Source organism: Vipera ursinii, assembly GCF_947247035.1.
Source record: "Vipera ursinii genome assembly, chromosome: 4".
NCBI classification, from domain to species: Eukaryota; Metazoa; Chordata; class Lepidosauria; order Squamata; family Viperidae; genus Vipera; species Vipera ursinii.
Genome location: NC_139514.1, coordinates 12,546,232 through 12,570,389, shown reverse-complemented (window position 1 = coordinate 12,570,389; position 24,158 = coordinate 12,546,232). Strand labels below are relative to the sequence as shown.

Here is a 24,158-nt window from a genome sequence, read left to right as displayed (position 1 = left end):
ATGGTCATTGCAGTACTCCATGGTCATGAGATCAAAATTCAGATGCTTGGCAACCGGTTCATATTTAGGACCATTCCTGTGTAACAAGGTCATGTGATCCCCTTTTGCAACCTTCTGACAAGCAAAGTCAATGGGAACTCCAGATTCACTTAACAACCATGTTTCTAACTTAACAACTGCAGTGATTCACTTAACAAGTGTGGCAAGAAAGGTCATAAAATGGGGCAAAAATCATTTAACAAATGTCTCACTTAGCAACAGAAATGTTGGGCTCAGTACAGAATAAAAGAGTTGGAAGGGACCTTGGAGGTCTTCTAGTCCAACCCCCTGTACCATTTCAGACAAATGGTTGTCCAGTCTCTTCTTAAAAACTTACAGTGTTGGAGCACTCACAACTACTGGAGGCAAGTTGTTCCACTGATTAACTGTAGTAACTGTCAGGAAGTTTCTCCTTAGTTCTAGGTTGCTTCTCTCCTTGACTAGTTTCCATCCGTTGCTTCTTGTCCTGCCTTCAGGTGCTTTGGAGAATAGCTTGACTCCCTCTTCTTTGTGGCAGCCCCTGAGATATTGGAACGCTGCGATCATGTCACCCCTAGTCCTTCTTTTCGTTAAACTAGACATACCCAATTTCTGCAACCGTTCTTCATATATTTTAGCCTCCAATCTCATAATCATCTTTGTTGCTCTTCTCTGTACTCTTTTTAGAGACTTAACATCTCTTTTACATTATGGCAATGAAAGCTGGGTGCAGTACTCCAAGTGTGGCCTTACCAAGGCATTGTAAAGTGGTATTAAGACTTCATGTGATCTTGATTCTATCCCTCTGTTAATGCAACCTACAAATGCATTTGGCTTTTGCAGCACACTGCTGGCTCATATTCAAGTGATTGTCCACTAGGACTCCAAGATCCCTTTCACAGTTACTACTATTGAGTGAGGTACCACCTATATGGTTTTTGTGCATTTGGTTTTTCTCGCCTAAATGCAGAACCTTACATTTTCTACCATTGAATTTCATTTTGTTAGAAAGTGCCCAGTGTTCAAGTCTGTCAGGAGCCTTCTGTATCAATTGTGGTTATACATGGAGGACTACCTGTACAAGAATTACAGAGGTTGAGTTTCAGCCTGAAATGAATTTATTCAAAGACATGTGATCCTTCAAGATAGGGATTTGTACATAGGCAGTTTAACTTTTGTGATTAGCTTCATCATGAAACTGTAATGCAGTTCAATTGCTTTTGGGTTACTTTGTAAGTAAAATTAAGGAGCAGAATATACATAATATTCCTTCCTCCTATTTTCCCCACAGCAATCCTGTGAGGTGAATTGGGCTGGCCCAAAATCAAGAATGCAATATATTCTTTAACAAACATCACATAAAATCAGGTTGGTCATATAAGTCACAATCATCATGGGCATAATGGGCAGTCATAAATCAAAGATTATGCAGGATACACTAATGTCTATTGTAAAAAAGGCATCCACCTGTTCAAATGTTTCAAAGGTGCTTTTGTGCTTCGTAGCCATTATATATGACTGATTTACATAGTGCATATGAGGGGTGGGGGAACAATGACTTGTGAACTTCACCTCCCAGATGTTGGCTCAAGAAGTTGAAGTCCACAAGTTGTAAAGTTATAAAGGGCAAACATTTTGCAACCATCTTTCCCTCTGGCAGCATCCTGTAGAATGAGTGCATCCGGGAAAATGAGTTACAGATACGTCACTTTTTGGCTCAGAAGTTTAGTTAGGTTATATCTATCTAGAACTTGAATGGGTGATGGCGTGTCAAAAAGGATTTGATAATGTGCATGTAGATGCTATTTTTACTCTTTAGACTCTATGAATCCTTGATCCTTGATCCACTTACATTCTGTTATCAAGTTCACATAGATAGGTGGATGAAATCACCAGAAAATTTTACTTTTCTTAACATTGCTTGAACTTCTTTCAGGATAAGATCAATGTGTGTAACCAGACTTACCAGACCTATATGAACCATTTTGTGGTTAGAATATGCAATTGTAAATGTAGAAAACTAATAAAATATTATATATAAAAAAGAATGTGCAATCTTCTAGCATTCAGCAAAAGTTCAAGAATGAGCCTGTAAGGCAAAATGTTTACATTATTCTGATCAAACAGGTTTAGAAGCATTTTCTTTCTCTGTTTCTTTTATTATCATTTTGATAGAAATTTTGTTTGCTGAGTGGAAAACCATAAGCAACAAAAGGTTTTGTGGGGGTCTAAAAGATTTATAAATTTGCAAAAAAATAATAATAATTGTGGCCTTGGTCTGCAGAATATGCAGTAAAGGTAAAGGTTCCCCCACATGTGCGTGCTAGTCGATTCCGACTCTAGGGGCTGGTGCTCATCTCCGTTTCAAAGCCAAAGAGCCAGCGCTTGTCCGAGGACGTCTCCGTGGTCATGTGGCCGGCATGACTAGATGCCAAAGGCGCATGGAACGCTGTTACCTTCCCACCGTAGGGGTCCCTATTTTTCTACTTGCATTTTTACGTGCTTTCGAACTGCTAGGTTGGCAGAAGCTGGGATGAGTAACAGGCGCTCACTCTGTTACACAGCACTCGGGATTCGACCCACCAAACTGCAGACCTTCTGATCAACAAGCTCAGTGTCCTAACCCACTGAGCCACCGCGTCCCTGCAGAATATGCAAGTAGTCCACAGTTTGGCCTCTAAAGTGCAACTTCTTTGCTTAGCATTGCAATCCAGGCAGTCCCAGCGGCTCCTTTTAAGTGAATACCCCAGTTGTTAGGCGATGCAACTAATTGCTAGTTTTCCACAATCAAGTCAGTGGGGAACCCAGCAGGAAGTTGCAACCACAAGGCCCTGCTGATTGGGGGAGGGAGTAAGGGGTGGATATGGGAGGATATGTGTGGGCCTCAGAAGCACTTGGGTTTTCAGCCCCAAGCTTCGCTGATTTGCTCGGAAAGCCGGCAGGGAAGATTTCAAATGGAGAATACATGATGGTGGAGAATGGATTTCCTAGAGTCCAGACTGCAAGGACTAACTGTACAATATATAAAGTGCATCCGTGTATGTACACACGCACATACATGAATACATACATACACACTTTCTATATGGCAACAAGATTACACATCATTCACAGGAGCTTCTCCATTAAATATATTTCTTTTGTTATCTCTGTAATAGACATGCCTCTTGATTCATCCAGTAGTCACTCAGATGAAGCCCTCACCGTGATCAATTAAAATATATCCACAAAGGATTTACCAAAGACTGCCATAAATGCTGAAAGAATGAAGAATTACAAGTTTAAAGTCTGGCTTAATGGTATGGAGATGGGATCATTGCAGTACTGAAGTCAACACAATCAACAGAGAACAAAAGAGTAAAATAAAAAAAAAAGTCTGCTTCCCCATTTGACATCCATACCTGAAGTAAAACTTGCAAGACTGTCTTAATGTATATCATAAAATAAATTTAAATTTATTGTCTCCATGTATTGTAATGTTTTATATGGTACTCTAGGCGAGATGGACATTTTACAAGTCTAAAAATTAAATTAAATTTTATTGAATGATTGTAAGAATTGCCTTTAGCAAGACAGGCAGCATGTAAGTTTAATAAATGAATAAATATTTAAGAAACAAGACCAAAAAAGACAGGCAAGCTTTCTATAATTTCATGGATTTTTACTGCATTTTGTCTGAAATGATTGCAGATAACCAAAGGCTTATTTTTCAACAATGAAAATCATATACCAGTAATTATGAAACTTCCTGAGTATTGTACCCTGCAAATATCTCTATTGATCCAGACAAATGAGAAGCTGTTAACTTTCTTATATTATTTTTCTTAGGAATTCCACAACTTAAGAAATAAATGACAGTTGTCTCTAACACAGCAATTACTGCCATACTACACAACATGACTACACAAAATCATGTGTTGCTTAGCATGTTTTACTTAATAAGCCACAAACATACTGTGTATTGACTGAAAATTTGCTAGAACGTCAGCAAAGAAACCACATTAAACTTTAAATTAGTACATTTAAGCAATAAAAACCGATATAGTTTTGCAAACAACATAAACAGAGACGAATTACCTTCTAGGAGAGACACATTATATAGCACGAATTGTTCCAAAATTATTCCAAGTCCTGTGCATGGAAGGAGGCTGTGATAAAACAGTAGCCCCCAAATCCTTATGAAGGTCTACATAGAATTTTACTTCAGTAAAATACGGTTTGATCAGAAACAAACCAAGTACTGTATAAAAGTCAATTGTAAAAAAGATATCAAAAATAAAAAAAATGATCTAAGGAGAACTTTATAAAAACATTAGTTAAGTGAACCTCAAGTTTACCAATAGTACAGCTAGTCCTCAATTTACAAGCATTTGTTTAGTAGCTATTTGAAGTTACAACAGTACTGGAAAAAATGACTTATGACTGTTTTTTTTCACACTTATGACCACTGCAGCATCCCCATGGTCACGTGATCAAAATCTGGCCCCTAGCCAACTGACTCATACTTATGACAGTTGCAGTGCCCCTTTTGTGACCTTCTGACAAGCAAAGTCAATGTGGAGGCCAGATTCGCTTAATAACTATGGCCAAAAATGTTATAAAATGGGGCAAAACTCACTCAATATCTGTCTTGCTTAACAACAGGAATTTTAGCCTCCATTTAGCCTCAAGGACTACCTGTAACATCTGCCACACAAAATTGTGTAAAGTTATATATAATACAAGATTTCTTGCCTCTTAAGAATTAACCCTACATTACTGTATTATGTTTCTTTATAAATCATAGCTTCTACATTTAACCTTATTTTCAGATCATTTAAACTTTCCATACATCTTATCAAACCATTTTTCAAGCAAAAGGTTATCCAGATATTTCCATTATTGAATAACGGTCTTGATAAATACAATCCAACATTAAAAAGAAAATGATATTCAGATAATGATGTTAGCTGAATATCATTTTCTTTTTAATGTTGGATTGTTTCTGATGTCTTAATGATCAATAAAACTGTATCTCACTTATCAAAAGAGTTGTCAAAAAGGAGATTGTGATCTAGTCACTTAGGACTGGTTCCCACACTTATGACCAACACAGCATCCTCTTGGTCACATTATCAAAATTTGGTTGCTTAGCAACTAGCATGTATTTACAACAGTTGCAATAGCTCAGGGTGATGTCCGCCATTTGCAACCTTCCCAACTGGCTTCCAACAAGCAAAGTCAATGAGGGAAGATGGATTTGTTTAACAATCCTGTAATCCACTTAACAATTGCAATGATTCATTTAACCATGGCAAAAAAAAAATCATAAAATTGGGTACAACTCACTTAACAATCACCTTACTTAGCAACAAAAATTCTGGTCCCAGTTGTGTCATAAATCGAGGATTAGTATACCTTTTTTAAAGTAATCAATATGACAATACCTGTGCATTTTTAAGAACAGACCCTCACATTTTTAGTTTCTCAACCATGTAATTAAAACTAAAGGGACTGTTATTAGCTCAAGAGCAAGAAATAAGAGAGGACAAAACAAGAGTGAGATATAAGACATGTAAAATATTATCTTGCTAAAAAGAAATCCAGTTTCCAAAGTAAGCAGGATGCTTGCTTTAAAATGACATTTGCAAAAAAGGTTTGCATCATATAGCCTTTTACAGATCAATGATTTCATAAAGCCAACACCTTCACACGGACTCTAGACAAAACTTCCAATTTATTCCAATAATTATTTGAATTTAAAAAAAGGACAGATAATATTGTGGAATTTTAAGGACTAGCACATTTATTCCAGTGCAAACTTCAATGCCCAGAATCTTGTAGTTTTTCAAGATACAATGTTGTTTTTAGTGCAAATTATTGCTCATGTTCATAAAAAAAACTGCCTTAAGTTTCATTTCTTTTAAAAGGTATACTGTATGTGGTAACATCTGGCCATCTTCTCTGGTTGGGGAAGCAAAGAGGTTTGACCCTGGTTAGTGCTTTGATGGGAAATACCAGGAATATAAATTAGATCAAGAAGTTGAAAAAATTCCTGAAAGGCAGCAGGGAATGTTTGCAGTTAAAAAAAATAGAAGAGATCATGTTAACACTCCTTTCATTTCTTTCCAGCCTCAGCAAATGATTTCAAAATTCATGCTTCAGTCTGCCGCTGGTCTACTTTGAGTCTTCTCTTCCCATCACAGCATTTTCAATTCCACACAATTTCAGAATAATTGAACCATAGAAGTCTCGAGTACTGACACAAAAACAATGAAATGAAACTAAATTACAAGGAGATTCTGTTTCTAATCAGAAGTCGGACTTTCATGAAATTTACTGATGGGTGAGACTGTGTAGCATTTACCCTGCGTGAGCAAATCTGATTTACTTGAGATTGCTAACTAATTTTTTCCCCATGACAAGTCAGGAAAATTCCACATGAGAAAGAAAGAAAGAAAGAAAGAAAGAAAGAAAGAAAGGAAGGAAGGAAGGAAGGAAGGAAGGAAGGAAGGAAGGAAGGAAAGAAAGAAAGAAAGAAAGAAAGAAAGAAAGAAAGAAAGAAAGAAAGAAAGAAAGAAAGAAAGATCAATCTTGGTAAACTAGTGAAGTTATTTGCTTCATTTTTTTTCCCGACACATATCTCCTTACTTTTCTTTGGGTGCAAATACATTCATTTTTAGTGAAAGAAATCTTTCATATGCTCCAAACAGAAGTCTTTTTATAGCATGCTGTTTTTTCTCCTATATAATTCATGTCTACAAGAGAGCTACCAGTAGCTGAATAACTTTTGAGTCTGTTGCAACTTAAAAAGTGCAGAAAAAAAAGTGTCTGCTGCAATTAAAACTGTGAAAACAGACTGACTGCATAACAATTTATGTGAAGCTAATACAAATAGTCCTCAAATTACAATCATTGTTTAGTGACCATTTGAAGAAACAATGGCATGGGGGGGGGGAAAGTGGCTTATGACTGAGCTTCACGATTAAAACCATTGCAGTGTCCGCATAGTCATCCAAGGAAAAATTGGGTACTTGGCAAGCAGAGTGTATTTACAATGGCTGCAAGTGCCCTTGGGGCTATTTGATTGTCATTTGCAACCTTCCCAGCTGGTTTCCAACAAGCAAAGTCAATGAGGCAAGCTAGATTACCCCATGATTCTCTTAACAACTGCAGTGGTTTCCTTAACAACGGTGGCAAAAACGGTCATAAAATCAGGCATGACTCACTTAAGAGCCATCTTGTTTAGCAACAGAAATTCTAGTTTCAGTTGTGGTCGTAAGCCAAAGACTACCTATACAGTCCAAATCTTGACATTTCTAAACAAAAAAAAATTGAGTAGATTCTGACTGGGAAAAATTAACTGGGTAAAAGTCTTCTAGTGTCAGTTTGCCTATTTAGCCCGTGAGCAAAAATCTACTAATGCTGTTTTGCTAACTTTCATTGAAAAGATAATACACTAGTTTAAAATTTCAGTGTTAAGAGTGAATGTTTCATAAACTGCTTTATTTCTTAGCATATTCTATTTCAGAACAGATCATCCTATGCCTCAATTGTGTTTGCGAAAAATAATAATAATTTGCTCTTTTGAAACTTTCCCCTCCAAATTTTTAAGACACCTGGAAAAATTATCTATAATATACATGCCAAAGACTGAAGGATTAATTGTTTTAAAAAGTGCACTGATCAAATAGCAAAGCAACATTTTTTCTTAAACAATTTCCCAATGCATTTTTAATCAATTAAGTGGTTTTGCAAAGCAGCTAACCAATCAGCCACTTCTTCTAGCTGTATAATTTGTATTCTATCAACCTGAGTAGAAACTGTGTCAGCTGCATCAATGGTCAGAGTTAGGAAGCTATTTTGCTAATGCTATCAATTTTCATAAAAGCACAGCTGTAATTAGCATTAATAGCCTGGAAATGCTAACGTGGGGTCCAAATAATGCAATTATTTTACTTGTAAGAAAACAATTTGGTGAAGATATTTCATCTTGACATTCAGTATCTTGCCAAAGGGGTCTGTTTTTCTGGCTCACCCTGGCAATAAAAGGTTTTAAAATATGCGTAAAACAAATGGAGTCATAATTTCAAATTGTCTGACAGTGAAAGGCGTAACAGCAGCAAAACCTGCGGTGAGTCATTGCAGATCAACCTCTTCAGATAAGAAAGTCTAATTTTTAAAAAAATATTCTTCACTTTTAAAAAATTCTGCTATAAAAACAGGCACATGAAAGTGAAAGTTGAGCTCAAGTACACATATTAATTAGAATCCTGGATGCAGGACAAGGAATATCAAGAAGAAAAGGGAATGTCATACTATTTACAGTTTCTTATGTCCTATTTCCTGAGACAAACCTTTTTGGATGGAAAATAGAATTACCAACTGCACACCTTTTATGCAATTGCAATGACTTACGGGCGGAAGATTTGACCCATTATTAATTACATTGCAAACTTTATCGGGAACTCTGATCTAGATTCATTCTGCCCTTGTTAATCCAATTGAAGCAATCTAGTTTAGAAGAAAAGATCTACTTTTTGTTGATTGACGAAAACAAATATGCAACAAAACCAAGTTGCATTGCTTGCAATGGCTTCAAGCAAGCTATAAAAGCACATCCTGACAAATAGTGCTTTTAATATTAGAGGGGATGTATAGAATGGATATAATCGCTAAAATTTTATATGCATTTTGCTAAAACCTAAGGTTGCAAATAAAAGTTTAAATACAAATGTGGGGTAGCCTACACATTTTTGTGCTTCAGTTTGGTTAAGAACTGTATTGACCGTAGAGGCCAAAAGAGAGAAACAAACAAACAAAAAAGACACACACACACACACACAAACACAAAGGTGAATCTCCAAATGATTATTAAACCAAGCAATCTTAACTTATTGATTGGTTCTCCAAGAAAAAACTGAAGTATCCCTGATATATTTTCTTGTGCCTTGGTTGGCTAAATGGGTCAACCCAACCATCCTGTATGGAAACTCAGTCAGTCCGAAGAAGTCAACTTTGAAACCACTTGGCGAGGTTCTGGATGGTCTTGGGCTCTTTCCCAGCCTTTCTGACTACATTACAAATCTTGCAACAGTGTTCGGTCCAAAAGGACGTCACCCGCGTCTCATACTGTTTCCTCCAGGCAAAATACTTTCTGTACATGTTCTTGTTTTTATCTAGGAATTTCAGGTAAACCGCCAGCTCCATGGGGTCAGAGAAGTCATTGACATGAATGAAGGCGTCGGAGGGGATAAACCGTTCGTAGTTGGCCCTGGGGGGACCCAAGACGATGGGAACAGCCCAAGATTCAAAGGCGTTCCTCCAGAGTTTCTCCGTGATGTAGTCCTGATGTTGGGAATTTTCAAAGGCCAAATAAAACTTGTATTCCGAGACGGTCTTGACCACACTGTTATCTTTGAGGGCCAGTCTGTGAGACCCAAAAATATCAACGGGGAGGTACTTTTTCAGCTGGTGGTAATAACGGACCCGGGCGTGACCTTCATTCCAGTTACTGATCACCCAGGCCACCAGCTTGGTCTTCTTGGGCAAGGTGAACTGGACAAGGGGCTCCGGGCGAAGCCTGAGGTAGCCATAGGGCACAAAGACATCGGAGTCCGCCCGGTAGGAGAGAGTCCAGTTGAAAAGGTTGGCCATCTTTTGCAGGCCCGTGGTGTGGGTGGGCGACTCCAAGTTCATCCAGACCCACCGCTGGCCCGGCGGCCTCTGGCGGGGCATCTGGCCGATGCCGTGCCCCTGCACCTCCCGGTGATGGAAGAGGACGGCGTGCGCCTCGGGCTGGAGGCTGCGGTTGGTGGAGACGCGGCAGGCGCTGATGTTGAATTGCCGCCGGCAGTCCCCGGAGACGTGGCCGCTCCCGAAAGGCGCCCACCACACCACCACCGTCACCGTCGCCAGCTCGGGGTCTTTTTCTTCCCGCCAGGGGCCTTCAGGCGCCGCCGCCGCCGCCGCCGCCGCGTCCATCACGCTGCTGGCCGTGTACCAGCCGAGCAGGGTGCAGCAGGTCAAGCAGGCCGCCAGGACGGGCCACGGCCGCCCGGCCGGAGCCATCCACCAGCCCCGACGAGCGCGGGGGTCGGCAGGAGCCGCCTCGGGGGGTTCCATGGAGAGGCGGCGCCTGCGCCACGGAGGCAGCTGATCTTCGGCCAAAAAGCCCAGGCGGCTCCGTTCTCCGGCGGCGGCGGCGGGGATAGAGGGGCAAACCCTGGCGGCGGCGGCGGCGGCGGCCTGCGTCCCCGTCCAACGGGATGAACGCGGCGCCGAGAATGCATGTTGCTGGTGGTGGGTGTGCTGGTGCTGCGTTTGGCACCGTCTCCGCCCGCCGACCTGCCCCTCGGGCGGCGGCGGCGCCCCCGGGAGGTGCCGCTCCATCGGTTCAAACGAGCCGTCCCGCCCCGCCATCCTGCCCAGCCCAGCCCACCCCCACCTCGCCGGAGCCGCCCGGGCTGGCCTAGCGGCAGCCCTGCCCTCCGGCCTCAACCCGCCTTCCTCCGCCGATCCCCTCTGGGGAGAGCCGCCGGACCTTCCCCCATTGGCCCTCCGCCTGCTTTCCCCCCACCCGGGTCCTAAGGCTCCGCCGTAGAGATTCCTCCGGTCCCTCATCATCCCCCTGCGCGGCGGGGCAAGCGGCGTCCCGGCGCCCCGGGCTGCAGCGAGGCGAGTGCCGCCGCCTCCTCCTCCTCCTCTTAAGAAAGGCCCCCGCGGGGATGAGGGGCGCAGGCCGGCGGGAAACCCCGGGTTTCTTGCGCCTGTTCCGCTGGGCGAAGCGACTCAAGAGCGGAGCCGCAGAGATTCCCCAGCAGAAGAGGAAAGGCGTAGGGAGAGAGGAGGGAAGACAGTTCCGACAGGTAGTCCTCGATTTACAACAGCTCGTTTCCCGGCTGTTAGGAGGGCACTGGGGGTGGGGGGAAAAAGGGACCCGTGGCCGTTTTTCACACTTTTAACAAGCGTTGAGGCGGCTCCACGGTCACGTGAAGAAAATTTGGACCGACTCGTGGGGGTTACAGTGTCCCCCCAGGTGTGTGTGTGTGTGTGTGTCTGTCTGTCTGTCTGTCTGTCTCTCGTGTGATCCCCTTTTTGCGACACTCTTGACAAGCAAAGTCAACCGGGAAGCCTGATTCGCTGAGCAACCGTGTTACTAACTTAACTGCCGCAGTGACTCGTTTAATAGCTATGGCAAGGAAAGTCGTAAAATGGGGCAAAATTCACTTAACAGGTGTCTCGCTTAGCAAAACAAATTTTGGGCTCAGTTGTGGTCAGACGTTGAGGACTACCTGTACAAAGGTATCATCCGGTCCTGCCTCTTGTTCCACGCTAAAGAATTCCGGTGGTATATGGCTACAGAACCAGGATTTGGAAACCTCCAGAGAAAGGAAAGATACGGTTTCAAACAATTTCTATAATTGTTGACAATTGGAGCAATCTGGAATTCCCTCTTAACATCTAGCCTGAATCTCCTTCCTTGCACCTTCAACTTTTGGTTCTGAATGTATCTCTACATTTTAATTAATGTTCAAACTTAACATTTATGTTCAGTTTGGACTTTGCCAGCATCAAAAGGATGTAACCTCATGTCAGATCATCTCTCCCTTTTAATTAATGTTCAGACTTAACATTTATTTTCGATTTGGACTTTGCCAGCATCAAAATGATGTAGCCTCATCTCAGATCATCTTATAACTTCCACGTATCCTATGGGTTGACAGAAGTGACTCAGGACAGAAGTCTTATTAACATATATAAAACAAATACAGCCCTTCCAAATCCCGTAGAACAACGGTGCACCATGCTGATTTTTCCATACAGGAACTGCCCTGGATTCAGTCTGAAGGAGAGGAACAAAACTCCGAGAAGAACTGTGTTTATTGTTGGGTGCCTGCTTTAGGGCAAAGAGGGATCCTGAACAAAGGAAAAGCAAATATTTTTTATAGAAATGGAAGGCTACAAGACAGGGAATCCTAGGTATCCCAATTTGGGAAAACTAGACAGGTCCATGTCGCTATACCTGGGGATAGATCTATTGCTAAGTGAAATAGACCTTTCAGAAGGACAGCAGAGCTGAAGAACTTCTTTGTGAAGGACATGAAATGTTGAGGTCTCATCAGCTCATGGAAGATGGAAGGTTGGGTTTTCCAGGTCGCAGGACTGCTCTGGCTTCTATTTTTTTTGTTTGATGGGACTCTAGGGGCTTTGCCTGGGACAAGAAGGGCCAAATTGGGTTTGATGTGATTAGGTAAAGAGATAAACTGACCAGAGAATAAACTGCTCATGTCCAAAACATGGGAAGAAAAAGGATACAACTTCCATTTCCTTCGTTAGACTTGTTTTCTCCACTAAAGAATTAATATGATACCTCTTCGAGTAGAGCTACAGACTATATGCCATTTTAATTGATAAATGTTCCAAACATTTCCTGCTTTGTGTAATTAACAGTTTAGCTGTCAAAAAGATAAAAAAAGTTTTTCTCGCCTCGTATTTGCTCCTTCAAGTATTAATGTAATCATCTGAATTTCTGTGAAAATTTTAATTCTTTAGCTGTGACATTCTATTCATAAATTTCCCTCCTCCCACGAAATCTTCCAAAACGATTCTTGCGTAGAAGCTGAGGAAAAAGTCCCCTAGATTTCCACAATGTTTGCCTTCCAGATGTTTTCTCAGATCGGTCTGGGAAACATTTGCACAAAAGGAGCTGAAGAAATGTCTTGGGAGGATAAGCAAAACGTCTTCCAAGAAAAACAAGGAAGCCCAGTTGCCTCTTGAAAAAGCACCTTTGGAATTTCCACATCAGATGTTTGCCATCCAGATGTTTTCTCAAATCAGTCTCCCAATTTCCCCCCCCCAAATCTAGTGGGGGGGGGAAACTTTCTGTATCTGTTTCTAGTAATCACATACATTTTACAGAACCTGTTTTTAGTTTAAGAAGGGTAGTTTTGCATGAATTTATCAAAATGTATTAATGTGCAATTTGTAAGCTTTTTAACTCAATACACTGAATTCATAAGAATGTTTCTAAGTCATAATTGGTGCTCTATATCCTTTTTTTGTTGTAAGGGGAGGATCTTTGTAAAAACCTTTTATTCTGTATATCCCTTTCCACATTTTCACTTTCTCAGCTCTATATTGATCAGAACACAATAGATATATCATTATGGGAGTTAAAAGGGCTGTGTCCTTTTATCAGGGCTTTTCAACGGTGGTACGCGTACCACTGGTGGTACGCGAGCACCTGGCTGGTGGTACGTGGCGTCACCTTCCTCCCCCCTCCCCCCTGCTCCTTTCCAGCATACTTGCTGCTGGAAAACATGCTGCTGCAGGAACCTTCCAGGCCGCGCGAAGAGTGCAGGCACAGAGTGAGGTCCCGCCCTCCCCTGGGACTCATTGTGCAGCAACCATGTGGTCCTTCCTGCAGAAAAAAGTGCGAGCCTGAAGGGGACAGAGCCATCCACTCCCTCGGCAGGTAGGTGTTTGCGTCCACTCGCGTCCATCTTCTTTTCCTCCCCCCCGCGAGCTTGCGATACCCCGCACGGCCCTCACATTGCCTCCCTCCCAGGGCTCGAGAGATTTTCCCCTCTCCTCTTCCTGATGTGCAATGCAAAGGGGAAAGCAAAGCGGCCAGATGTCACGCGCCCTCCCCGAGGATTCATCCTGGGCAGCAGGTGGGAATCGAGGCCCACGTTTGTTTTCCTGATGCGCGCCAGGGCAGGTGAAGCCATCAGAACGTGGGTGTGAAGGGGAAAATGCACCTGACACCCCCCCACTGTCGGCAACTTCGTACAGCTGGCCCTGACCTCCGCCGACTGGAGCCCATTGGCGGAGGTCGGGGCCGGCTGTATGGAATCGCCAGCTGATCCATAAGGCCAGCCCCGACCTTTGCAAGGGGAAAGCAAGGGAGATTGCCAGAAACACAAATCGGCACGTGCTGAGAAATGCCGATCTCGTGCTGCTGCAATCTCTCAATTGGTTTCAGCTTGCCTTGCTGCAAGAGAAAGCAAGCTGAAACAGCGAAGGTGATTGCCAGGAACTTGAATTGGCCAATGTCGCCCTGCTGCAATCTCCCTCGCTGGGTTTCAGCTTGGCTTGCTGCAAGAGAAAGCAAGCTGAAATGGAGTGAAGGAGATTGCCAGGAACGCAAATTGGCCAATCTCGCCCTGCTGCAATCTCCCTTGGTCGGTTTCAGCTTGCCTTGCTGCAAGAGAAAGCAAGCTGAAATGGAGCGAGGGAGATTGCCAGGAATGCGAATTGGCCAATCTCGCCCTGCTGCAATCTCCCTCACTCCGTTTCAGCTTGCCTTGCTGCAAGAGAAAGCCGGGCCGCCGGGCCGCCTCCGTGGGTGCTGCTCTAGCGTGGAGAGGGAGAGGCCAGTCCCCATTCAGCCCGTCAGCCCCAGGAGAGCCCCGTGCAAGTGGCTCGCCGGCCGCCAAATCCTGGCTTTTGAGCAGGAGCAGCCTTGCCCTGCTTGCCGTTACTTGGCGCCGGGAGCAGCCAACGCCGCTTGCCCCTCTTTTTGCAAGCCCTGCAATGCTGCCGCTGCAGGTTTCCAGCAGCGGAAGGCTCCGGGACGAGGGCCTGTCAGGGGTGAAGGAGTCGGGGCTGCTCCGGCGGGCTGCTTCTGTGGCAGTGGGGCATGCTGGTGCCTTGCACTGCACTCTGCTGCAGGGGACGCCCTGGGAAAGGTGGAAGCACAGCTGTAGTGCAGGACGGTCAACTGCTCCAAGCCCTGTTTGGCTGGCTTTGTGCCTCCATCCCTCAAGAGCAGCTGGTTGTGAGTTGCTAGCGTGTGCTTCCCTGAGTGAGCCTCAGCCCCAGATCTCCCCCCACCCAGGACTCCAGCTGCGTCTGCAGAAGGCGAGCAGGGCGAAGGGCACTTTGGTGCGTCTTCCATCCCTCCTGTGTGAAGGGCGCCTTCCTGCCCCGAGGTCCACAGCAGCATTGTTGACGTGCGTGGATTGACTCTGAGGGAATACGAGGTGTTTCTGTTGCTGGAATAAAGCTTATTAAATAAGCTAGCAACCTCCAAGTATCATTGATAGATCTTCCCCGACTTTCCTCCTCCGGTGCTTCATAAAGAGTTAAGTGGGCATCAGGTTTCTTGGTAAACATGGATTTGGAAGGAAGGAAAGAAATGACAATGGGAGGGAGGGAAGGAGGAAAGGAGAAACAGGGAGGGAAGGAAGGAAGGAAGGAAAGAAGGAAGGGACAATGGGATAGAGGGAGGGAGAGAAAGAGGGAGAGAAAGAGAGGGAGAGAGAGAAGGAGAAAGAAATAGGGAGGAAGAAAAAGAAATGGAGAGAGAGAAATGAGGGAGAGAAAGGGCGAGAAGGGGAAGGAAAGGGAGGAAATAGAGGGAGAGAGAGAAAGGGAGAAATAGAGAGGGAAAGAGGGAGAGAAAGAGGGAGAGAGAAAGAAAGAGGGAGGGAAATAGAGGGAGAGAAAAAGGGAGAAAGGGAAAGAGAAAGAGGGAGAGAAAGAGGGAGGGAGAGAGAGAAAGGGGGAGAGAGAGAAGGAGAAGGAAAGGGAGAAAGAGGGAAAGAGAGGGAGAGAAAGAAAGAGGGAGAGAAAGAGGAGAGAAGGAGAAAGAAAGGGAAATGGAGAGAGAGAGGGAGAAAGAGGGAAAGAGAAATAGAGGGAGGGAGAGGGAGGGAGGGAGAGAGAAAGGGGGAGAGAAGGAGAAGGAAAGGGAGAAAGAGGGAAAGAGGGAGAGAAAGAAAGGGAGAGAGAAAGAGGAAGAGAGGAGAAAGAAAGGGTGGGAAATAGAGGGAGAAAGAGGGAAAAAGAAATAGAGAGGAGGGAGAGAAAGGGAGAGGATGGAGAAAGGGAGGGAGAAGGGGAGAGAGAGGAGAAGGAAAGGGAGGAAATGGAGAGAGAGAAAGGGAGAAAGGGAAAGAGAGAGAGAGAAAGAAAGAGGGAGAGAGAGAAGGAGAAAGAAATGGGAGGGAAATAGAGGGAGAGAGAAAGGGAGAAAGAGAGGGAGAGAGGGAGAGAAATAGAGAGAGGGAGAGGGAGAGAAAGGGAGAGAGAGGAGAGAGAAAGAAAGAGGGAGGGAGAGAGAGGGAGAGAAAGAGAAGGAGAGAGAAATTAAATTAGTAACATGATTGTTAAGTGAATCTGGTTTCCCCACTAACTTTGCTTGTCAGAAGGTTGCAAAAGGCAATCACATGACCCTGGAACAATGTGACCATCATAAATATGAATCGATTGCCAAGCATGTGAATGTAAATCACATGAGCCTGGGGATGCTGCAACGGTCATAAGTGTGAAAAATGGTCATGTCACTTTTTTCAGTGCCGTCGTAACTTTGAACAGTCACTAAGTGAATTGTTGTAACTCGAGGACTACCTATACTTTATCGTTTTCTTCCTTTTGGGTGGGGGTCAAGTTTTTGACACCTTGCTGGGCGATTGGTGGTACTCGGACATTGCCTTGTCCTAAAAGTGGTACAATGGGTGAAAAGGTTGAAAAGCCCTGTCCTATATAAATGCTGCATATGTCTTCCATATAAGGATCAATTATTTATTTTTCTGTACTTTGGATAGGTCTAAAGGTATGGTGGAGTGGCTTGAGCCTTCTCCCTCATAGTGTATGGTCACTTAATGACTGCAACTGGGACAGCCAGGATTGTGGTTGTTGAGCAAAGTAGGCGTGTGATGTTTTGCTTAACAACCACTTCATTTAACAACCCAGATTCGGGGCCCAATTGTGAACATAAGTGGATGGCTACCTGTAATTTAGTAAGCATTTTAACTGCCGCATTCAGCCTGGGATCCTAGGACAGCTTTTATTCCAGTATTTCATTTTCTTGTTAATCTTTCCCCACATTGGAATATAGCTTAGAGTAGAGTAGAACAGAACAGAACAGAACAGAACAGAACAGAACAGAACAGAACAGAATAGAATAGAATAGAATAGAATAACAGTTGGAGGGGACCTTGGAGGTCATCTAGTCCAACCCCCTGCTAAGGCAGGAAACCCTATACCATTTCAGGCAAATGGCTGTCCAGTCTCTTCTTAAAGACTTCCAGTGTTGGAGCATTCACCACCTCTGGAGGCAGGTTGTTCCACTGGTTAATTGTTCTAACCGTCAGGAAGTTTCTCCTTAGTTCTAGGTTGCTTCTCTCCTTGAATAGTTTCCACCCGTTGCTTCTTGTCCTGCCTTCGGGCGCTTTGGAGAATAGCTTGACTTGACTTACTACTTGACTCTCTATTTACGCACTTCACAGGAACACTCAAGCGATGAAGGATAGGGTTTGCGCCTAAGCTATTATCACAAGTGCCTGACTTTATCTGGGCGTGGATGAAAAATATATCAGCTTCTGGGTATTTTGTTGTTTCTGTTAGTATCAAAGGTAAATGTCACAATTGATAAAGCATTCCAGAGAAAAGGGTGCTGAGGGATTGCATCACCTCTTTTAATCTTTCTGTTAGCTGTTTCAAGTGCGATTGCTAATGTGTACATTGTATGCAAGGTGAGGTATTTTGAGGCTTCCTCCTGAAGGCTACTTACTGGCAGAGAGCTAAGTGGCTCACTGTAAGTGTTTCCAATAAAGTACACTTAAGTTGTTTCTATCTCCTAATCTTAAGAGAAAACAGAGAATAACAGAGTTGGATCTTAGAGATCTTCAAGTCCAGCCCTCGGCCGGAGCAGGAGACCCTGACTTATGGTTGTTGTTGTTGTTTACTTTATTTTAGCAGAGGACTTTTTAGGTGAACATGTTTTTTCTCACAATAGCCATTACATATTTTTAAGGATTTTCTTAAATAAAGGGCTTATGTTTCAAAGGTCTTTCTAAGATATTAGATAATTTTTCTGTAGTTTGAACAGGTAAAAAGGGACAGATTTTTTTTTTTACTTAAATTTGAATACTTCTGCAAAACCTTGCTACTTCTTTTTATTTTAAAGAGAACGTACTGCATTTGAAAGAATTAATATCGAATCCCTCTAAAAAAAATTTCCCCTTATTAATTACCCATGTAACTTTTATTATTATTATAGATTTCTATAACTAAATTAAATAGAAAAGTGGGTAATGGGCTTCCTTGCTTAGTACCTCTCAATAGAGTTCATAATTATTAATACAATTATGGCTCATAATTATTGATACATATCTGTGTCTTCATAGGCTTATAAATCTGGTATGTAATCTTTTTTCCTCAAATTTAATTTTTTGTAAAGACCTTTTTATAAGCAGTCATTATACACAGAAGTTTTCAGTTTTATCTAAGGAACGTATTGATGAGGAATACATTTATGAAAGCATAAAATCTTATATAATGACTTTCTTATAGGATTGTATACATATAAGAACTTGTATAAGTTCTCTTGGGAATAAATCCAGACTGGTATGGATGTTTATGGTTATTTCAAGATGATTAGCTGATAATTTAGTACATTTATAAGCAATGTTAAACAGTATAATGTCACTCTATGGCAGTGTTTTTCAACCTTGGGAACTTTAAGAGGTGTGTATTTCAACTCCCAGAATTCCCCAGCCAGCCATGGTAGGTTGGAGAATTCTGGGAATTGAAGTTCAGCACCCAGAATTCCTAACCCAGCATGGATGGGAGTTGAAGTCCACAGGTCGTAAAGAGGCCATAGTTCCCCACCCCTGATCTAATGCAGGGCTTTTCAACCGGTGGTACGCGTACCACTGGTGGTATGCGAGCACCTGGCTGGTGGTACGTGGCGTCGCCTTCCTCCCCCCCGCCCCTCCCCTGCTCCTTCCCAGCTTACTTGCTGCTGGAAAACATGCTGCTGCAGGAACCTACCAGGCCGTGCGAAGAGCGCAGGCACAGAGTGAGGCCCCGGCCTCCCCTGCGACTCATTGTGCAGCAACCATGTGGTCCTTCCCCCAGAAGCTAGTGCAAGCCTGAAGGTGACAGAGCCATCCACTCCCTTGGCAGGTAGGTGTTTGCGTCCACTCGCGTCCATCTTCTTTTCCTCCCCCCCGCGAGCTTGCGATACCCTGCACGGCCCTCACATTGCCTCCCTCCTGGGGCTCGAGAGATTTCCCCCTCTCCCTGATGTGCAATGCAAAGGGGAAAGCAAAGTGGCCAGACGTCACGTGCCCTCCCCGAGGATTCATCCTGGGCAGCAGGTGGGAATCGAGGCCCACGTTTGTTTTCCTGATGTGGGCCAGGGCAGGTGAAGCCATCAGAATGTGGATGTGAAGGGGAAAACGTGCCTGACTCCCTCCTTCCCCCACTGTTAGCAAATCCGTACAGCTGGCCCTGACCTCCAAATGGAGCCCATTGGCGGAGGTCGGGGCTGGCTGTGTGGAATCGCCAGCTGATCCATATGGCCAGCCCCGACCTCTGCAAGTGGAAAGCAAGGGAGATTGCCAGGAGCACGAATCAGCGCGTGCTGAGAAACGCCAATCTCGCCCTGCTGCAATCTCCCTTGGTCGGTTTCAGCTTGCCTTGCTGCAAGAGAAAGCAAGCTGAAACAGAGCGAAGGAGATTGCCAGGAATGCGAATTGGCCAATCTCGCCCTGCTGCAATCTCCCTCACTCGGTTTCAGCTTGCCTTGCTGCAAGAGAGGGAGGCAGAGAGAGAAGGAGAAAGAAATGGGGAGGAAGAAAAAGAAATGGAGAGAGAGAGAAATAAAGAGGGAGAGAAAGAGGGGGAGAGAAGGAGAAGGAAAGGGAGGAAAGGGAGAGAGAGAAAGGGAGAAATAGAGAGGGAAAGAGATGGAGAGAAAGAGAGAGAGGGAGAAAGAGGGAGAGAGAAGGAGAAAGAAAGAGGGAAGAAATAGAGGGGGAGAGAGAAAGGGAGAAAGAGAGGGAAAGAGAGGGAGAGAAAGAAGGGAGAGAGAAAGGAAGAGAGAGAAGGAGAAAGAAAGAGGGAGAGAAATAGAGGGAGAGAGAGAAAGGGAGAAAGAGGCAAAGAGAGAAATAGAGAGAGGGAGAGAAAGAGGGAGAGGAGAGAGGGAGAGAAAGAGAAGGAGAGAGAGAAATTAAATTAGTAACATGATTGTTAAGTGAATCTGGTTTCCCCACTAACTTTGCTTGTCAGAAGGTTGCAAAAGGCGATCACATGACCCTGGAACAATGTGACCATCATAAATATGAATCGATTGCCAAGCATGCGCATGTAAATCACATGAGCCTGGGCATGCTGCAATGGTCATAAGTGTGAAAAATGGTCATAAGTCACTTTTTTCAGTGCCGTCGTAACTTTGAACAGTCACTAAGTGAATTGTAAGTCGAGGACTACCTGTACTTTATCATTTTTTTCCTTTTTTGGGGGGGTCAAGTTTTTGACAGCTTGCTGGGTGACAGGTGGTACTCGGACATTGCCTTGTCCTAAAAGTGGTACAATAGGTGAAAAGGTTGAAAAGCCCTGATCTAATGGTTCATTTCTTCTGGCAATTTTTCCTTACTGTATTCAATTTGGATACCATCTTCTTCCTTGGGAAGGAGTTTCTCATTTTGTTGGTTGAGCTTCAGAGACCCTAGTCTTGCCTCTAAACCTTTTATTTTTCTTCTTCTAGTTTACACTTCACTACATGTGTAATTTGGGTCTTCTATCGGCACATATTTTTCAGATCACAACAGTGTTAGTCTTTTTCCACTACTGTTTTTTCAAACAAGACTATGTTTTTCTTCTCACAGTTGCTAAAATTTTAAACATCCTAAATGTTAATTTCAAATTTTTTTAAAAAAAATATTTTTCCAAAAATAATTTAAAATTCTAAAAATTTCACTTCTTAAGAGTTAGTCCTTTATTTTCTCTTGTGGCTAGTGTTGAAATAAAGCTTACATGCAAATGAGGTCTCCCTCTAGATGCAGTTTGTAATCCAGATGAATAAAGGAATGAGGGGAAAAAAAACACCAAATCTCAGCTGAAAAGAAAAAAAAGTGAAATCTCAACTCTGAGTTACTGTAAAAGATTACAGAAAAATAGTAGTTGTTATAGTACTGGAGAGGTCCCTCCTATCCTTTAATAATTTATAGCCTTCGAGCCCTTTCTTTCTTTTTTAAAAAAGAAAGAATTAAACATGAAAAATATTCAAAAATTGATTTTATGTGGGGTTTTATGTTTTTTCTTAAACTATCTTTGCAATGTTTTATCCTCTGGGTTCCTTCCATTTTTTAAAAAAATCCATCTTATCTCCCTTTTGTGGTTAGTGTTGAAATAAAACTTAAATGCAAATCAGATCACCCTCCACATAGGGAAGAAGAGAAATAAAAAGTCTTTTGCACCAGAATCACACAATCTTCTGTTAAAGATTGTCCTTTTGCTCATATTAGTCTTTGGCTCCCTTTCATGGGTAATACTAAAATAGTGCCTGGGTACAATGAAGAAACTGGCAAATTAGGTTTTCTTGTTAAGGTCTCTTGGTCTGTGAGTTCACAGTTTACATCCTCAAATATTTGCTGCGTAATTCAAAAATCTGTAGCTTTATTTTGGGTTTAGTGTTTAAAAAGAAAGTAAAAAATAAAATAAATTTAAAAGCCAGAGAATCATTCCGTTTAGCAAAAGAGAAACATTATAAACATAAGTTTGTAATTGGCATAAAACAAGAATGGAAAAATAAATTCGACTTGCTGTGATGTAGTATGGTCAGTTCATAGTTGATAATCTTTACAAACCCTCCTAAATTTGCAGCATTAGTTTGTAATTAGTGGGGACAAAGTCTTGCAGTAATATCGACATTCACAGTTTACAATCCTCGTAAATTTATTAATTCAGTTTATGCTCATTGTGAACAAAGCTTTGATTGGCAGGTTTAATATAATCACAGCAAGAGGATCAGTTTATAAATTTGCAGCTGATATAAAAAGAGTAGATGAAGTAAATCCTCGCTGTTGTGGTATCATAATGCTAGTTCCCAGATTACAGCCCTCAGGTTTTGCACTTAGTATTGGGGAAAAATGTTTTGCAGTTTTTGGGGAAAAAAAGAAAAAAATGTAGAGATAAATTTGCAGGAATGAAGGCAAATATACGTGTCCCAGAATAATGTTGCAGGATCCAATCTGGGTCAGTTACTGGGATCAGAGGTTTAGTCTTCTGAGCTTTTTGGAGTCATGCTAGATCCCATCTTCAGAGAACTTCTTTCTCACCAGAATGTCTGGTTGGCAGCATAAGTTTGCAGTATAAAGAAGAAAGAAGATTTATAGACATAAGTTTGCAGTATAAAATATAGAGAGAAGTAAATGCTATATTGCTGTGGTGTTGTGATGTTTGCCTCCTCTCCCTTTGGCATGACAAAGGGAAGCCTTTCTCAGTGGAACGCATCTGAGTAAAACATTGCATCCAAATAAAACTTTGTTTCCCACAAAGTCTTCTCTCCTCTCCAAGTCTGGTCTTTTCTTCATTTATACATGGACTTTGCACTTCTGAATTTCTTTAAGGTTTTTTTATCAGTTCTGCTTGAACTTTCAAGGTGGGACCAGATTGATGAAGAATTACAGGTAGATTACAGAAGAAATTTCAGGTAAGTCAAGGACTGTAATATACCTGTAATTGGTTGTTTAACAACTGTTCAAAGTTACACCAGACCTCCCTGAGGGCACTTATGAACTGGATTCAAAGTTGTGAACCCTACCCCTGCACCGTCACATGTCCACACTTTGAGCACTTAGCAGCCAGACTGCATTTACGGCTGTTTGCAGCATTCTGTAATCACGTGACTATGTTTTATGATGTTTTTGCTGAAACCCGGCATTTACTTCAGGCAAATCATTGCTTCACTTAAGGACAGTGGCAGTCATTTTTCATCTGTGTTGGTCTCTTAATGACCACCACAAAAAATTGTAAAATTGGGTCAGTCATATGGATTTATGACCGAAATTTGTTATGACCATGATGGGCAGTCATATGACCAGCTATCTGTGCTAGCTAAGATATATATAGGTAGCCTTTGAGTTATGATTGATCCATTACAGTCATAACTCAAAGGCTACCTATATATCTTAGCTAGCACAGATAGCTGGTGACCCCTGGTGACCACATCTCACTAATACAAGATCACGGGATATCTTGTAAACACAAAGCATTCTAAGATCTTTAGATCAGGTTGAATATGCCATTTTAATACTGTTTCATTCTATTGTTTTTTTAGCATTACCGGTAGTATTAGATCCTCACATAATAGGTAGCACTTTAGGCAGCAAAACAATTATTTGTTTACAATCTATTGTTTAGATCCACGTATTGTACCCTGCTTCAATATTTCTAATAATAAAAAGCAGTGTAGCATACAATTATATGAAAGAAATAACAAATGTTTATATTTTGACACATTTCAGTATTTGCCACAGAATTTGAGTTTTACTGGAACATTTTGTTGGACTTTTTAGCAATTGTTGTTGTCAATTCCAACCCATTTATAAGCATGAATTGTTGGCAAGTCCTGTACCAAACTATAAGATGGAAACAAAATCTCTTTTGTTGTAATATGGGGACCAAAGAATGTGTGGTGAGATTTCCATATGTGAAGCAATCACAAGAAATAAAGGACAGATTATTTACTATTTGTTTTTATTCGCATATATATAACTGCTTGCCCTTTAAGGATAATTGTCTCTCCACCTACGAAACAGTTTCTAAGTTATTATATTTCAAGACACATCAAAATACATACAAAATTATAAACTTAATTTACAAAGATAACAATAAATACAACACACATTCCTACTCTGGGATTGTTAAAAACAACACAGATGTGAGATAAATATTATGAATAAATGAAATACAAGTGAATTGAAGTTATAAAAGTAGTAGTAACAGATATAAGATATATTCAAATGAACAAAATTAACTCAAACAGAGATAGACTTAAGAGAGATTTTGGTCTTTTCTATGGGGTAACAGAAATGTGAAACATATTTTTAAAACCACAGTTGATTTTACTGCTGTGTTTACCCAAAAGGCAAATTAGTTCCATTCCCCCAAATGAATTTATTTAAATTGGGACAGCCATCATAAATGTGTAAATACAAAATATCTTTTTCCATGTCTTTTGTAGGGTTCTTTAAGTTGAAGGACATCACCCTTGGAGTAAACAAGGTTGTCTGTATCTCTAGTATTCACTCATTTCTTTCTTTCTTTTTTATATGTGTGGCAGGGATTTAACTTGTCCTCTTCTGCAAGGCAGCTGTTCTACCCCTGAAATTTGATCTTTTCCCATCTTATTGCTAGCC

General features: G+C 42.2%; 1 protein-coding gene across 1 annotated transcript; it reads right to left on the bottom strand.

Moving 5' to 3' along the window:
* Positions 1–8,857: 8,857 nt before the first annotated feature.
* FUT4 (fucosyltransferase 4) lies at positions 8,858–10,419 on the bottom strand (the record flags this gene model as incomplete). The annotated part of the gene is made up of 1 exon (XM_083362595.1): positions 8,858–10,419. The coding sequence occupies one exon, from the start codon at positions 10,417–10,419 to the stop codon at positions 9,010–9,012; it is 1,410 nt and encodes a 469-aa protein (XP_083218721.1). The 3' UTR covers positions 8,858–9,009.
* Positions 10,420–24,158: the final 13,739 nt, after the last annotated feature.